At 40.6% G+C, this 14,544-nt stretch overlaps 1 protein-coding gene across 1 annotated transcript in view; it reads right to left on the reverse strand.

The window, feature by feature from the left end:
* The window catches only part of TAF1B (TATA-box binding protein associated factor, RNA polymerase I subunit B), a 60,050-nt gene extending 49,123 nt beyond the window's left edge, over window positions 1-10,927 (reverse strand). The window contains exons 1-5 of the mRNA XM_079721313.1: window positions 10,866-10,927; window positions 9,407-9,505; window positions 5,717-5,804; window positions 3,465-3,562; window positions 1,663-1,758 (exon numbers count right to left, since the gene is read on the reverse strand). Of these exons, the coding sequence (XP_079577439.1) occupies window positions 1,663-1,758; window positions 3,465-3,562; window positions 5,717-5,804; window positions 9,407-9,505; window positions 10,866-10,883 (399 nt within the window). The 5' untranslated portion in view covers window positions 10,884-10,927. The remainder of the gene's footprint in view (window positions 1-1,662; window positions 1,759-3,464; window positions 3,563-5,716; window positions 5,805-9,406; window positions 9,506-10,865) is intronic.
* Window positions 10,928-14,544: the final 3,617 nt, after the last annotated feature.

Here is a 14,544-nt window from a genome sequence, read left to right on the forward strand (position 1 = left end):
GCTGGAGGCAGCATTTCTCCCAGTGGATCACGCCCCTCCTCTTGAAACACTCTGTCCCTTGGTTTCTAGAATGCCCCCTTCACTCCCTAGGCTTTCCTCCCACCTCACCAGTGGCTCCTCAGACTTCTGTGCTGATTCCTCCCTCTTTTATCCCAGACACCTTAACCCTAGAGTGGCCCAGAGCTCAGTTCTTGGTCCTCTTCTCTGTCTTCACTCCTCAGGGATGTCATCTGGGCTTGTGGTTTTAAAAACCATTTACTACATATATTGCTTTCAGTTCTAAAATGCACTCCCATGTCTCCACATTTTAACATCCCTGAAATCAGGATGTGTCTTACAATCAGTGGCATGTCATGATTTAATTTGCAGCATTATCTTTTCTTGGAAGTACTTAAAATAATGGTGCATCTTACAAACAATGGCATTTTAGTTTTGATTATAGTGTAAGCTGCCAGCTTCTAAATTTACATCTCCAGCCCAGACCTCTCCTCTGAGCTGAAGATTTGTATATCTGAGGATGTGACGTTTCCTCTTGGATGTCCAAAAGGTGTCTCAAACTTATGCCCAAAACTGAACTATCATTATTCCTGCTCCACCTGCTACTTCTTTGCTTTTTTATTTATTTATTTATTTTATTTTTGGCTGCGTTGGGCCTTTGTTGCTGTGCACAGGCTTTCTCAAGTTGCGGCGAGTGGGGGCCACTCCTTGTTGCGGTGCGTGGGCCTCTCGTTGTGGTGACCTCTCTCGTTGCGGAGCACGGGCCCTAGGCGGGGAGGCTTCAGCAGTTGCGGCACGCAGGCTCAGTAGTTGTGGCTCGCGGGCTCTAGAGCACAGGCTCAGCAGCTGTGGCACACAGGCTTAGTTGCTCCACGGCATGTGGGATCTTCCCGGACCAGGGCTTGTTAAACCCATGACCCCCGCATTGGCAGGCGGATTCTTAACCACTGCGCCACCAGGGGAGCCTCCACCTGCTATTTCTAAACTTCTTGTTCTTAGGGCCTATTTCTTTCACTGTTGGGTCACTAAATTCTCCATGTGGAACCTACGAGACCCCAACCAAACAAGGAAACACTGGGCCAAGTTTCTAAGCTGTTAACAAAAGTCTGTCAAATAGATTCAGGATCTCTTCCCAGCTCTGGAGAGTAAGTATCACACATAAAACACATCAAAGCTTACCAAACCCACGTTTCTCAGCAGTGGAATCCTCCCCTACCCCAAATAAAATGATCCATGGCACACTTACAAAGCACTAATAGCAAACTGCTAAAAATCTAATTGCTTTGATGGATGGGGGTGGGTGGTGAAACACCCAGATGATAACTGAGCTGAATCTTGAAACACCAAGTAAAGGAAGTAGGTGTTCCAAGCAGAAAGAATAATATATGCAAAAAAGCTTTTAATAGCACAATGGTAGAAACTCCTTAAGCTTCTATTTAGAAACTTAACCACAAATTTGTTTTCAACTGGTCAAATAAGACGTCAATATCTTATTTGGGGTCAGTGTCTAGATCAGTGACCCTGTCCTTCTGGACTATAAAGGAAACCTCTTCACTGAAAACCCTCTGACAAGCATCAGAAACCCAGGTAAGGTTGAACCTCGTCTTCATCTCCACCTTTCGCTAGACATGTTTTCTGGTCCCACTTTTCAGATTTGTGACTTACCGTAGTTTTCCTTCTACTGGTATAAACTGGGTTTTTACAATATGCCTGCTTGCTCTTCTGAAGGTAGCGCTTCCAAAAATTATGTAAAACTTCATTCTAAGGTAGGAGAGAAATGAGTGGTACTTCAGGTTATGATGAAAACTATACTGGCCCATCTACACCACAGAATCTCTACTCTCCTGTACTTTACATACGGCTTCCAGCTGAATGTATTCTTACCTTTCTTACCTAAATTTCCTTAAGAAGAAAGATCATTTCAATGTCAGGTATGCGGGAAGCATGGAATAAATTCTTCTTAATCTTAGATTTTAGTTCCTTAAAGTCACCTAGTTGAATCCCTTCCTTTGACAAGTTAAGCAGATTAAGATTCAGAGAAAGAAAGTAACTTACATGTGACTACACTTCCAGTTAGGGGCAAAGCTGCTACTGGGTCCAGCGACCTACTGACACCCCTCCCTCTTACTGCCCCCACCCTCGTCCAAGTGAAAGTAAAACAAAAGAAACAAAACCATTTTTCCATTCATTCATCACCTACCTGCTAGGTACAAGGCATCCATAAGCTTTAACACAATCCTGCAAGATAGCTATTATCTCTTATTTTACCACTGAAGAAACTGAGTAACTTTGCCAAAATGACCTAGCCAATAAGTAGAAAAGCCATGAATGGGATTTGGAGTCGGTCCTGATTCCAGAGCCTGTGTTCTGGCTGTGCCATTTAACTGGTCAGGTCTAAACAGTTACACTCATTGGTTAATTTCAGAGAAACTGTTTTCAGGATTAATCCCGATGAAGCAGGTAGAAGGCTACACAGGTATAAACCCTACTGAAGCTATTTGGTGTAACTAATAGAAACCACTTATTGAAAAACACTTATACACAGGATGACTATGCAAAGAGAAACGAGATTCACAAAGCCCAGACTACCAGTCATCTTACCTAACGCAATGACTGTCATGGGTAAGGCTCAGAGTCCACTTAGGCCATGCACTGGCCTACGGGTCATTCTGCCAGCCTGCCGCAGACACTGGTTTGAACAGCAAAGGTTACCTTACGAATCTCTTCTCGGTGACTTCAGGAGACATTGATCTTTCTCCCTTTTCTTTTTGCTCTTATTTTCATTTATGAGCATACTGCTATATACTGTCGTGTTTACCCATTCCACATATGCATGAAACCCTCTCTCCAGCTAAGCTGAATCCAGCAGCATCACTGTCATCTGGAAACCTGTTAGAACTGCAAATTCTTGGGCCCTACTCCAGACCTACTTAATCAGAAACTCTGGAATGAGGTCAAGCAATCTGTGTTTTAACAAGCCTTTTAGGTGATTCCGATACACACACACTCAAGTTTAAAAACCACGGGTTTAATGTATCGCTCCACAAAGCGCATTCTCTGGAACTCAAGTCCCAATGGATGCTTCCCACACATATACATGCCAAAGGATTTTGCTCTCAAATTGTGAATACTGCATACTACATCTCCTAGGAAATTAAAAAGCACATTAACACATAAAAGGCACCAATAAGTGGGCAAAGTTATTTGTTTTACTTTAACCCAGTGTTCCCTAAATACCTGAAGACTAAAACCTTATTTTCTTTTGGATGTATTACTTATTTCTATCCTGTAGAACACACTTTAGGAATTGCTGGTCTAGTAAAAGGATTAAAGCAAAATCATCAGAAAAATGATTCTTTCTCGTAGGCCTAATGTGATTACTGATAGCCCTCCTTAGTATCACTCTAAATCTACTGTTCTTCAAACAACAAAATGTAAAGCTAACATCTAGGCACAAATGGACTTACCTTTAACTCTGGGCCTACTCCAAGGGTCTGTAAGGCTTTTGCTTGTTGATAAAGTATGTGCTGAAAACCTTCACACACATACCAATCCCAGCCTTTCTCTAAATGACAAATGACAGGTTTCAGATATTTGCATTCCTAACTTAGTAAATGTAATGCTGCAACATAGTTACAACTGCGTTTTATACACTTCAACTGGAATTTTTTCGTACCCCTGAGTAGAGTTTCCCTTCTTATACTCTCTTGCTTCCCATCTGGCAAATCTGTACATAAATGCTAAAGCTAAACATCATTTTTATAATTTATCAGATTTTAAATATTTTAAATTATCTATAATTTTTCTGAAATGTTAATGTCAGAGACAGAAAAATGAACAGTCACATTAAAAAATGAAACAAGTTTTATAAATGTATGCTGCACTGAAGAATCCTAAATGAAAGGATACTCAACACTCAGCCACTGCTTCTATGACTCCTCTTTTCCAACTCACATGGAAGGGAACAATGAGTATTTGGAGAATGAATGAACAAAAGTGAAGATGTGAAGCTCCAAGATCGCAGGAAAGGGCAATAAGAATATACAAAGAAAACAAACTGCTCAACGGCATTCTCCTTTTCTCAGGATGGTTCTAGGTTCTGGGGTGAAACTGAAAGCAAGGAAACTAAGATTTATTGAGCTCAGCCTAGTTACCAGGTGTTTTAAGTAGGTTATTTTCTTCCAACCTCAAAACAACCTTAAGAGATTGTGACGAGAACTGCCACTACAATGGACAAAGCTACATGCTTAAATAAAACTACCAGTTGAAGAGAATGTTAAAATCTGTTAAGACCCTTATGTTTTATCCCTCCCTACTGGACAAATACTGTAACTCTTTGAAAAATGTTATGAGCGCACAGATTCTGAAGTCTGTTACCATGACTCCAAGAGGTTCTCTCCCCTCAGAGTGTCACAGGACTCCCATGCCCCTCCCTTACCTCAAATGTCACAAGGCCTCCCCACCCCTGCTGACTAACGCACTTTCTGGAAAGGGTCTTAGCTTGTATAGGAGTAAAACAGGAAGCCTGTAATTTTGACGCTTCCCAAAGGTGAGGGAGTTTAAACTCTCCAAGCTCTATCCATGTGTGCCCTCTCCTTCCTGAACACTGCTCTGACAAACCGATAAAGTCGTATTCTATATTCTCAGTCTGGGTTCCTATTCTATATAATAAATGGTATTACATTCTCACTTTACAGATGAAGAAACAACTAAAGACAAAGAGGTTGAATATAAGACTCAACATTTAATTTGAAGCACCTGACGTTCCTCCAGCAATTTAAGTTTAAAATATACAATTTTAACTATTAGATAGGTCAAGTCCAAATTAATCAGGTTTTACTCTAATAAAATTTAATTAAAATTAATCAGGTTTAGCCTAATAAAAATAGTCACTACTAAAGGTTAAACAGGAACATGAGTTGGCATTCAGGCAGTCTCTCTATTATTCATCTAAGAACAGCAATGTATTTCATATAGATATTTGATTAACATTTATATATATATTTCATGTGTGTATCCTTAAAGCTACCTCAGATAGAAGAGTCCACCATTACCATTAGCCTAGTTTCAAACCTGAGAATCTGGCCCTAGGCAATTAGTCACAGAAATAAAAAGCATCAGCTAAACTTAACCTCAGATTCTTCTCAATAATGGTTAATTATTATGTACTCACTGGATGAATGAAATAGATTACCTTTCAAAGCACACCCATGCTGAGCTTATTTTAAGGGAAAATAATTTTCCTTATTTTAAAAGGTTGTGTTCAAAATTCAGTGTGAGAAATGGATTTCTGAAAGCTGAATATCATGTTTAACTTGCCTAACCTGACAACTCCACAGCTGATTCATTTCAGAAAATAAGCATTTTTCTTTAAAAGCACAGAAAATCATATAATAGATAACAGATATAAAACAGAAAAACATATACCAACACACAAAAAGAAATATGCTACCTTTGCTATTATTATTTTTTGCATAATAGTTGCTCCACTGGAAAATCAAGTCATTAACAAAAAGCAGAATAAAAAATGGACATGTTTTAAGACATCTGCTTCCAATTTTACCATCAATAATTATCCACTCTAATTCTACTTTGGATTACCTGCTTAAAATTCTGGCAACTTCTTTAGAATCCATTTAAAATTCCATTCCTCATCCCCAAATCATGAAAGTGAAAACATGATTGAAAAATGCTAAGCACATATGAAGAAAGAGCTTACCAAGTTTTCGTTTTCTTTTAAGTCCCCGGTTGATGGCTTGTATTTTAGTATTAGGAATAGCCCCAGTGTTTATAACTTCCCTAGATCTCTGCAGGAAATAGAAGCAGACCATTAAAAAGACCATAAAAAGATAGTTTTACATCTCCTTAAATATACTGCCAAGCATGCTCTGGGATGTATAATGAACCAGATTGTCAGTGCCAGGACCCATGATGGTAATATTTTGGGAAAATTAGATAAAGTGTAACATTCTGGTTAGCCTTTATATTGCTTTCTTTCTTTCTTTTTTTTTTTTTTTGCAGTACGCGGGCCTCTCACTGTTGTGGCCTCTCACTGTTGTGGCCTCTCCTGTTGCGGAGCACAGGCTCCAGATGCGCAGGCTCAGCGGCCATGGCTCATGGGCCCAGCCGCTCCGTGGCATGCGGGATCTTCCTGGACCGGGGCACAAACCCGTGTCCCCTGCATCGGCAGGTGGACTCTCAACCACTGCGCCACCAGGGAAGCCCTATATTGCTTTCTGATTCAAAATTTCTCAGTACCTAAAACTGTGCCAGGAACACAGTAAACACTAAATAAATGTATGTCAAATGAATAAACTTTTATTTGAAATCAATTTTTAATTGTTTGAAACCAATTGTAAAGTCAAATTTATTCACTTTTTTCTCTATCCAAAACATACTTTGAAATTAAAATAACTTCTGTATTCACTGTAGTCAGCAATGCCTAAGCTACATAGATTAGTTTCATCCTACTTTTCTATGTGTTTGAATAATACTCTAAAACAGCTTTATTTATGAAATTATAAAAGAGCTACTTTTATTCTTAATCAAACCTATAGGATTTTAGAATGACTAAATGCTGAGTACAGTTCATCCCAACGTCTTCAATTCCAAGTTCTCTCAAGGGCTAGTACCTAAGATTCTGGTTCTCTCACAACGAAAATATAAAAGAATTAGGTCTAAATGATGGGGAAAAGGTGAAGATTTTTAACCAACAGGGAACATTTATAGATTTGTCCAAATTTAGAGATTTGGAATGAAATTTATCTTCAACTTTCATTAAGAACAAAAGAAATGTCTCTAACAGGATTTTTGGAATACATCCTCTCTTGTTAAAGAAACCACATTCAAAGCAGTTCTGGTGGACTGGGTTGGCCACACTGAGAAAATAAGACATGTCAGAATACACACCAAAGCAGTTACCCAGCAAAAACAGGTAAAACCTATAAAGAGTAGGCAAGAAAAAAAAAAAAAGGGCTTAAAATCTGGATTAGACAAAATGTGAAATAACTAAAAGCTAGAAAAAGCTACATATACAAACTGAAACTGTAACTAATTAAATTACTGAATAGTTATATTGTGGAATATTTATACAGTCAATTAACACGTCCACAAATGTTTAGAATAACACAGGACAATATTTATTAAGACAGAAGATTCAGTGGTACCCAACCACATTCCCTTCCCCTTCTCATACACAAAAAAAGAAAAAAAAAAGAAGACTAAATGGAAGCTGTCGAAAGAAATGTTGTATGTTGAGATCACTGATAATTTTAGCTTTCATCTTCATAATTTCTAAATTTTCTACAATGAATCTGCTCTTATGATCATAAAAATCTATTAAACTCACACAATTCTAGCATACACCTTTATTAAATACCCACAAAATACTTCCGAGAATGTCTATAATATAAATTGGCTAGATTTAAGACCTGAAAATTTTTTTCCTGTATAAAATCAATCAAGATAACATTCTAATTCCTTTATCAATTCAGAAGGCCTTCTTCCAGATGGTGGAGTATCTAAAACATGAGAATTATATACAGAGTAAGTTGAAGGGCAATGAAAGGAGCAGAAAAACAGGGCAAGTTGTGCCACAGCTTCCACTCTTTGCATGTGCAAACCACCATCTCGTTGGCCGTTCCCCACCCACTGGATTTCCACACCGCCACGCCACACCCCCGCTCTCCAGGAAGGATTGATCGTGTCACACTCTATATGAAGACAATAAAGCCAAGAGAAACCACGGAAGTTGTGCAACACAGAGCTCTGCCTATCACATGGGAGGCACTGAGACAGGTTCTGCGTCTGTTTAAAGATGGTGCCCACCCTCAAGAATGCTACATTCTTGACAAGTTATCCATACAGGCTGATATCTTTCAAATGTGGAAACAGTGGTATTAGGGGCTTTCAAGTTAAAAAACGACTGCAGCAGATTTTATCAGACAGAAACAAACAGAAACATTATCAAAGACAGAAATAAAAGAAAGCAATTAGTTAATGTAGTTTAATTTCTCCAAAAATAGTATATGCTGACTTCATCTGCTAACGATAAACAGTCCATTTAGACACATCTTCCTTCACCATGTTTACATTTGTACTGCTGGTACAAAAGCAAAAACTATTAATGCCTCAATATACATCAAAGCAAACTGCACATATTTAAAGTGTACAAGTTGATGTGTGTGTATGTATGTATATCCTCGAGACCATCACCACAAACAAGGTAATGAACATATCCATCAGATCAACAATTTCATCGAGTGAGTACATATCTTCTTAGTACCCTGTGTGACCAAATGGGAAGCAGACTGAAGAACAAAGACTGTCTCAAGGAAAAGCTCTTGGGTGATTGAGTTGCAAGCTAAATTAACCACTTTTCTCAAGAAAACTAGTTTTTACTTCATACATTTTGTCCAGGCTTTTAGTTGTTTAAGGTGGGCTCCTGTTACTCCATCTTGGCCAGAAGAAGTTCACACAGTTACTTATATTTGTCCCAAATTTACCTTTCTTATATAGGCCTATACGGCAAAGGTAGTATATCTGTTCCTTCCTGGCTCTGTAGACTTTGAGCAAATCCTTTTCCAGAGAGCAGAGTCCTGGCATGTTTAGCCTGTCCCATAGCAGGCTATCCACACACTTGATTATTTGGGTTATACTGTCCTGAAGGTGTGGTAACCAGGAGAGGACCTAGCACTCCCAGTGTGAAGGGAGCCTCATTTACCAAGGTTCCACAGGACAGCAGGCCAACCTCTCCCTTAAGAGACAGGTGTGGTGGAATAAAATGACCACTGGCGTCGAAAGCCTGAGGTTCAAGTCCTGGCTCAGCACTCTATCCATGTGACTATGGCAAACTCACTCAACTGATGAGCCTTGCTTGCCCCATCTACAGATAGGTGTAATAGTATACACATCTCCCAGGTTGTTATGAGGAGGGGATGAATTAATGGATGAGAAAACACTCTGTAATATGTAAGGCACTGTACAAAGATATAATGACGATGAAGCACATTTCTCATACTCCCAACAGTCTTTCTAACATTCCGTCTTCCAAACCTCTAAGCTACCACAATACATTAAAAACTCTTAAATAAGTGGTAACTAATAAAAATAAATGCATCATCTTGTAAGTGCAATTTTAATTATTTCCCCTTATATACATACTACACAGTCTGAATCAGGAAAACATTTATATATGTGGCCCAACATAATTTCAAAAGCTCATCCTAAATCTACCTTACAAAGTCTTCAACACTTGTGTAAGCATTTGAGGACCGCTTACACTCTTCATATTTGGACATTGCCTGAGTAATAAAAACAGATCAGTTTTGGGGGGACCTATGCCACATATTAGGCTGAAACTGCAACTTTTAAAGCACAAGCAAATTCATAAATGAGGTCTGTTACTTACTTCTGTAACATTGTGGCAAGAAGTGCAATAATATTTGCCTTCATCAGTGAGACCCCAAGAGACGGCAGCACACTGAGAACAGCGGTCTTTGAACTCTTTCTGTAGGAGAAAAGGAAAACCACATTCAATACAGTGTACCTAAACGCTGCAGTTCTACTTAGAGGGTTCCCTACAATTTTACTCTGTAAATAAAGAATCACTGAGAATAGAAAATATACCAGAGGGATTATCTATAAACAAGAAGAACAGTTCAGTCTGAGCCATTTGAAACTGAATTAAACTATTAAAGAAATGTTTCTAAAATATGCAGTGTGTGAGGGTGAAAAAAAAAAAAGACAAAGAAGACAAGGTGGTAGGGGTAAAGTGGGAAAAAAAAAGATGAGTAAATAAAACTCCTTGAACATGCTGTGAGGAAAAAGATGATAAGATTCAAGTATAGAGAAGACTTAAAAAATAGAAGTAGCATACCATTTGGAACTTCCTCCAGGACACTAAGAACACATACCCACCACAAAGGAGCCAGATTCAAGTTTCAATTTGTTCACTCAGCAATACAAGGAGTACCAACTATGTATGTACTAGGCACTTAACTAGGTGCTGGGGATTTGAGGGTGAGCAAAACAGACAAGACCCCTACTCATAACTATACACGCTAATGGTGAGTTCTAATTGCTAATTTCATTAACCTAGCATCTACAGACGTTAACCCTCATTCAGTAGACATTTATTGAGCGTCTACAAAGAATAAGGCCTTCTATCACCATAATGCTTCTGTACATACATAGACTGGCACCAAATTATCCATTTGCAACTCTCTGGTGCGTGAAATCTTATTATTGTTGATCTAATTACCGACTGCTCCTCTAACACCATCAAAGAGTGGCGTTTTATGAAGTGGGTCAAAATGCATGCCAACTCCATTTCAACAAGTTGGTCAAGTTTTCAGTGACCCCATGTGGATAACTATCGTAATCCTGGAGTGTCCCCAAACCCGAATTTGGAATTCCTGCACAGGCCATGGCTAAGATTCGCAGAGACACCGGCAGGGGTTACTTGGGGGCATTCTGGTTCCAAGCACCGCCTCCCTCGCCCAACCTCCAGCATCAAAGGGAACTTCTGGGTGGTCCCGATTAGCGGAGATGAGCTACGTAGGTGGCCACCCCACAAACCCCACAACTTCAGCCTCCTCCCGAAACACACCCACATCGACCAACACCTCACCGTCCCTTCACCCACAACCTCACCCAGCCAGAAACTCCAGCCTCTTCCCCCAAAGCGCGGGCACACGCGGCCCGCCAGCCCCGCCAGCCCCATCCCTGTCCCTACGCCGCAGCCTTCCGCCCCGTCCCCCTTCGGCCAGTGGCCGCCCCCACAGCCAACCGGCGTCCTCCACCCCTACTCCTCAGCCTCCCTCCCTTCCCGCCCCGCCGCCCGGCTGCGCGGCACTCGGACCCCTCACCGCCTCCTCCAGGTCCATAACGGCGCCGCTGCCGCCGCCGCCGCCGCCGCCGCGGCCCGTTACCCCGGCAGCGAGAGCAGCTTCCGGGAGCGGCGGGAAGAGCCCTCCGGGCGGAAACCGAGACCCTTGACTTTGGATTTGTCTCTTGCGGCGGCGGGAAAGCTTCCGCTAGCTCCGGGATGAAGCGACACTAATCCTGCGTCCCCAGACAGCATCCCTTTCCTAGTCAAGGTAACTAAAACCAATCAGTAAAAAAGTGGGCGGTGCCTACTGCTGAGAGGATTCAGTCTCTGTTCCGACAGCCGTTCCTTCCCGGCAGCTCTCCTGCTTTCGGGCTGCGAGGGGGGAGCGGTGGCGTGGACTCAGAGCGCTCGGGGCTCTCCACCTGGTTCTGGCACAAGAGAGGCACCGGGTTCTGGAGAAAAGAACACGTGGTTGAGTTAGAACTGGGTTTGTAATCATGGCTTTTCTGCTTCTTTGTGCCTCAATTTCCTCCTCTGTAAAAATTAGCTGTTACCTGTGGGTCCCTCGCGATGGAGCCTCACATGGTAAATGCTCATTAAATTTAGCTTTATTGTTGTCCCTTCACTGGGCACTTTCATTTCATTAAACAGGCGCTGTTTTAGGTCTTGGGGATTAAGCAGTGAACAAAGTAAACAAAAATTCCTGCCTTTATGGAGATTATAATCTGGTGGGGAGAGACAAAAATACATAAGGAGAACATAGGGTATGTTAAACGGGCATGAGTGCCAAGGAGAAAAATAAAACAGGAAAGGAGAATGGGAGCCATATTGTGGTTTCAGTTTTAAATGGAGTGGTCAAGAAAGGTCTCCCTGAGATGGTGACCTTTGAGGCAAGGGAGCAAGAACCATGTTGGGAACCTCATTCCCTGCAGAGGGAACAGTGAGTACCAAGGCCCTAGTCCTGAACCTCATGCCAGACCATTTAAGGATCAGCAAGGAGGTCAGCGAGTGGCTGGAACAGCGAGCTAAAGGGAGAGTAGAAAATGAGGCAAGGGCAAAATACAGCTCTAAGGACTTAGACTTGGAGCAATTAGAGACGCCGTTGTGGGAGTTACACAATCTTACATGTTTAACAGATTACTCTGGCTGTTGTGGGGAGAGTAGACTGCTAAGGGGCAAACGTAGAAGTTGAGAGGCAAGTCAGGAGTCTGTTACAATAATCCTGGTAGCTTGAACCAGGTAAAAGCAGTGGAGACAGTGAGGAGTAGACAGATTCTGGAAATGTGTATTTTGAAGGTAGAACCATAAGGGTATCTTGATGGATAAGAAGCCCATCAAAGCAGCTATGGAGGATGAAGGGAGTCAAGGATGACTTCAAGATTTTTGTCCTGAGCACCTGGAAGGGTGAAGCTGTATTTGACAGAGTAGACTATGGGTGGACCAGTTTGGGAGGGGGGTAGAGGAGGAATCAGGAATTTGACTGTGGACCTGTCAAGCTAGAGGTGCTTATAAGACCTCTAGGTAGGATGAGAAGGCAATTGGATATAGCAGTCTAGCATTCTGAGGCAGGTTCTGGACTGGAGATATATATTTGGGATTTATCTCTGTCTAGATGGTATTTAAAGTCATGAGAGTGGAGGAGACCACCAAAGGAGTAGCTCTGTATTCACTCACTCCTTATTCACCTGTCAATTCATTGCTTTTGCAAAGTCATTCAACACCCACTATATGGCAGGCACTGTGCCAGCAATTGGGAAATGAGAGATAAACAGGACAGGGTCCTTGCCTTCAAGAGGCACCCAGTCCAGTGGAGCATTCAGTCTTATTATTTTAATCATGGCATTAGATAAATGCTCCTCTCCAGCTGTGTCACCCAGGTCATTTACCAGGCTTGGCTCTGAAGCTTCAAACTCTTTCCAAAAAACCTTACCCATCTTCAAAGCATTAAGTATTGTCATATGAACAGCTTGATTATAAGCCTCTAATTTTCTAGACAAACCCTGATTTCAAATGTTGAAATTTTACAATGGGAAGGGGGCACTGCTGAATGCCCAACTAAATTGGAGTTAGTATGTTGAACTGAAATATGAGCACCATGGCATCAGGAAGTTTCGTCTTTTTGTTTATTGCTGTATACCCAGGGCCTAGAACAGTACTTAGCTTATAGGATGTGATCAATAAATATTTGTTAAATGGATGGATGACTTTGTAAGATTTTTACATATATGCAAAATAGTTTAAATAGATGACGTGTCTTGATTTGAGACTTTGGACATGTGGTTGCACAGAAATGAGTCACAGATTTTCCCAGCCATTCCTTAACAGAAAATTGAGTGTTTTGAGCAAAGTCAGACTCCTTGAAAGAAAATGTCTTCTTAGACTGTAAGACTTAGATGACTATTTCAGCAGAGAAGCTTTAATATGCATTTCTTAAAACTGGTTCACATGCCATTGCTGACCTGTCAGATTGGCACAGATGATTTTTGCTTAATGGAAATAATCAGTGGCAGAAGGGCTCAGTGAGATGGACTCTGTCTTGCACTGCAGGTGAGAGTGAATGTGGGCATATTTCTTGAAAATAATTCAGCTGCATAACAGGTGATATGGTGGAGCAATATTGAGGCAATGCCAAGAAGAGGAAACAGGGAAATAAAATTAGAATGGAGATAATAAACCCTTACAGGGATTGAAGAGTCCCTGGGCCAAGATTGATATAACACCAAAGCCTGATTGAAGGTATTAATATATCTAAAGAAAGAATGTGATATCAGCAAGAGATGTATGTAGCCCTTCAATCCTAACAAAAGGAGGACCTAACCATAGCAAGGACCCCCACACCACTCTTATGCCCACACAGTTAACGTCCCCAGGGTACCATACCTCTTAAGTGACAGACACAGAATCCAACACACACTATTACTCAATTCTGCCTGTAGGGAGAGAGGATACTGAATATATAGGGTATTTTCTCTGGGTATAGATTACTGGATTAGCAATTGTTCTTTCAGCTCTCTGAAGACATGGTTCCATTTCTTCTAACTTTCATTGTTTCTGTTGAGAAGTCAGCTACCAATGTTATCAACTATATGCTAAGTAACTAGAAAATTCCCAGTTGTTTGGAAATTAAGCAGTAGACTTCTAAACAGCCCAATCAACTGAGCAGTCACAATGGACTGACAGAACATTTTGAACTGAATAAAAATGGAAATGTATCATAGCAAAATTATGAAATGCACTTAAATCTGGAGGGAAAGTTATAGCCTGAAATTCATGGATTAGAAAAAAGAAAGGCTGAAAATCAGTGATAGAGACATACATCTCAAGAAGTTAGAAAAAGAAGGTTAAACCAGATAATAATAATAATAATAGAAGGAAGGAAATTAAAAAGAGGAGAGATTAATAAAAGAAAAAGCAAACATTCAGTGTGGGGGGGTCCACAAACTAATATTAACTCTTTAAAAAGAATCATAAATTCAGTAAACCCTGGAAAGACCAATCAAGAAGAAAAGCAAAATTAACCAATATTAGAACAATAAAAGTGACATCACTACAGATACCATAAACATTAAAAAGATCATAAGAGGATACAGCTCTAAGACAATAAATTTGAAAATGTTGATGAAAGGACAGATTCCTAGAAAAACACATAACCAAGAGCTATGCAAGAAGAAATACAAGATTTGAACAATCTTATATCTATTTAAGAAATTGACTCT

The sequence above is a fragment of the Hyperoodon ampullatus genome (assembly GCF_949752795.1).
Source record: "Hyperoodon ampullatus genome assembly, chromosome: 15".
Lineage (NCBI taxonomy): Eukaryota > Metazoa > Chordata > Mammalia > Artiodactyla > Ziphiidae > Hyperoodon > Hyperoodon ampullatus.